We start from the raw sequence: 3,441 nt of genomic DNA on the forward strand, positions 1-3,441 counted from the left end.
GTGCACATGCCAAATGTCCTCCATTCACTCAATGGCATCTTCAGGTAGGGCTTGGAGGCACTCCTGTCTGAAACCTTGGAGAGCCTGTCAGTGTTTGTTTGTTTGCTTGTTTACTTACTTAACACATTTGTATACCACCCAAAATGCAAGTCTCTGGGCAGTTTACAACCCAACAATAAAAACAAGTAAAAAGGTTAAAACATTACAATTTAAAATGTCAAAAGTTAAAACTATTAAAAATCAAACAATCAAAACAGTATCTAATTAAAAGCCTGGATGAACAAAGGTGTCTTGACTGCCTTTTCAAAAGTTGTCAGAGATGGGGAGGCTCTTATTTCAGCAAGGCGCACATTCCAAAGCCTCGGGGCAGCATCGGAGAAGGCCCATCCCTGAGTAGCCACCAGACGAGCTGGTGGCAACTGCATACGAACCTCTCCAGATGATCTCAATGGGTGGTGTGGTTCATAGCGAAGAAGATGTTCTCTTAAATACCCAGGGCCAAAGCTGTTCAGGGCTTTATAGGTAATCACCAGCAGCTTGTATTTTGCCCAGAAACGTATCGGTAGCCAGTGTAGTTCTTTCAACACAGGAGTAATATGGTCTCTCCGACATGACCCAGAGACCAACCTGGCTGCCACATTCTGGACCAACTGCAGTTTCCAGACTACGTACAAAGGCAGCCCCACTAGAGTGCATTGCGGTAGTCAAGTCTGGAGATGACCAGCACATGTGTTGACAATATTAAGCTAGATGGACCAATGGTCTGACTTGGTAGAAGGCAGCTTCCTGTGTTCCTACGGCAATTAGCAGTATAGAGCTTCTGAAGTTGGATTTCTACTCAGCCACCATGGCTGACGTTTCACCATGACTGTCTGATTCTCTTGCATTAGGCTAGTCACCATGGCCATAAAGGCTGAAGGTGGATGAGAGCTGAACGCTAGCATCTCGGGACCCAAATTCGAGAACTCTGGATAAGTCCAGGGCAGATGGCCGAGGGTTTTGCTGTATCTGGGCAGCTGACTTGGAGACGGTCTTCTGCACCTTGGTCATCTTCCCCCAAGATCAGATGCAGACGAAATCAGGTTGAAACTCTGAGCTTGAATTTCTCTAAACATCAGCTCCATAAGCTGCCATGTGACATGGGTTGGGGAAATCTGAATTTTCATTGGGGGGGAGGTTCCCGAAACGGTGACTCAGGGAGCTCTAAACCGTCCCACTTCTAAAAAAATTTAATTGTGTCTTAATTGTGTGTTAATAGTTTTAACTTTTAAAATTGTAATTGTTGAAGCGTGTCAGTCTTTTTTGTAAACCGCCCAGAGAACTTATGTTTTGGGCGGTATATAACCAGTGATGGTCATGATAAGATGTCAAATAGATGGTAATGAATGGAAACTGTCAAAAAGATGGTAATTAATCAGCAGATACGGATCCGGGGATTTATGCTTTATTTCCGCCTTTAGAGACATTGTAGGGAAAGCAGATATTTAAGTGAGAAAGAAAAAAATAGAAAAGTAGTTACAGTATTTAGAAAATAGAAACTGGGGCAAAATACTTAAGTAAAAATAGTGCAAAGAAGGTGTTAGGTAAAAATAAAAAAGAGATCCTTCTTTAAGTTTAAAAAATTAGAAGTCTTTTATTATACACACACACACACACGTGTGTGTATGTGTGTGTAAAATAAACTGTTCACTCTTTAAAGTAAAAGTAACACAAAAGTAGTTAAATATAAATAGAAAAGTAAGTATTTAGAAATACTGTATTTCTGCTCTTAGAATGACTTAATTCTGCAGAATGCAGCTTCAGGTGCATAAGACAGACACTGAAAGAAAGTCAGGAAACATTTGCCCCTCCTTACTAAGAATCAATTTACATTGTAGATGCAGATCCTCATATTTTGCCCTGGTATGTGACTATTAGAACTCTGCTTCCTGCAACTTCGCTGCTAGTTGGTTGATGTCTTAGTTTTCCGTCAGGTCCTTTGCTTCTTGCACCGCTTTGAGTCTGGTGTGTGGGGCTGGCTTGGTCTCTGGCTTGTGAATGGTCTCCAGGTCTGCCTTCTGCTCACTCGCCAATGCCATCCAGGAGCTCTCTCCATTCCTGGAGACAGAAGTCGTGGACTCAGCTTTGGATCCGTCAGGTTGCATCCAAACGTGGTTGATCACCTCTTCGATCTGCAGCCGCCGGCTCACATCTGGCTGCAGCATGCGATAGATCAGGTCTCTGCACTCCACACTCTGGTTTTTAGACTTGGGGAAATGTACTCGGTGTTCCTTCTGGAGTCTCAACATTTTCTGAATGTTGCAGTCATCGTAAGGCATGGAGCCACAAACCATGATGTACAGGACAACGCCGAGACTCCACATATCGTAGGTCTTGGGCTCGTAGGGGATGCCCTGAAGCACTTCTGGGGCTGCATAAGCCGCTGAGCCACAAAAGGTTTTGCTGTGGATCACTCTGCCCTCTTCATCACGGGCCAACCATTTGGAGAAGCCAAAGTCCGTAAGCTTGATGTGATAATCTTTGTCCAGAAGGAGATTTTCACACTTCAAGTCCCGGTGGACAATGTCGGCATCGTGACAATACTTTATGGCTGCGCATAACTGACAGAACATCTCGCGTGCAATTTCCTCAGGCAACGCCCCTCTGGTCTTGATAAACTCCAGCAGATCCCCATGGATGCCAAGTTCCATCACAATATACAATTTGCCATCTGACGTTTCAAAAATCTCATAGGTTTTTATGATGGATCGGTGGTTCACTTTGGCTAAGATGGCAATTTCTCTCGGAAGAAACTTCTCCAGAAAGTCCTGAGGAGCCCTTTTCTGGTCTATGATTTTTACAGCGACATCGAACTTCAGTCGTTCGGAGTAGGCTGATTTCACCTTGGCATAAGAGCCTTCTCCTATATTGCCTCCCATAATGTAGCCTCTTTTCTTGAGGACTGCTGCATCATCCATGGCTCTATAGGCCACTGCAAAGATCAGTTTGGTCACATGGTTAATTTATGTTTCCGGCCAGTTCATGTGTATCCCATGGAGGTCATCTCGAGGTTGCCTAGTTCTTGGAAGATGCGGAACTTTGAGCATTGTGTAATACGTGATGTCATAGAATGTTAGCGTTGGAAGGGACCTCGACTGTCTTCTGGTCCAACATCCTGCTCCATGTGATGTCACAAAGCTGAGCTAAGAGGAGTAATTCGTGAATCATTTTTATTTATTTATTTATTTATTTATTGGATTTCTATACCGCCCTTCCAAAAATGGCTCAGGGGCAGTTTACACAGAGAAATAAATAAATAAATAAATAAGATGGATCCCTGTCCCCAAAGGACTCACAAACTAAAAAGAAACCTAAGATAGACACCAGCAATAGTCCCTGGAGGTCCTGTGCTGGGGGTGGAGAGGGCCAGTTACTCTCCCCCTGCTAAATAAAGAGAATCAC

General features: G+C 43.7%; 1 protein-coding gene across 1 annotated transcript; it reads right to left on the reverse strand.

Annotated features, from left to right (window-relative positions):
- Nucleotides 1-1,428: 1,428 nt before the first annotated feature.
- LOC128338094 (testis-specific serine/threonine-protein kinase 1-like) lies at nt 1,429-3,065 on the reverse strand. Its single transcript, XM_053280013.1, has one exon. The coding sequence runs from the start codon at nt 2,955-2,957 to the stop codon at nt 1,959-1,961; it is 999 nt and encodes a 332-aa protein (XP_053135988.1). The 5' UTR covers nt 2,958-3,065; the 3' UTR covers nt 1,429-1,958.
- Between the last annotated feature and the right edge of the window lie 376 nt (nt 3,066-3,441).

This window comes from Hemicordylus capensis, chromosome 15 (genome assembly GCF_027244095.1).
Source record: "Hemicordylus capensis ecotype Gifberg chromosome 15, rHemCap1.1.pri, whole genome shotgun sequence".
NCBI lineage: Eukaryota > Metazoa > Chordata > Lepidosauria > Squamata > Cordylidae > Hemicordylus > Hemicordylus capensis.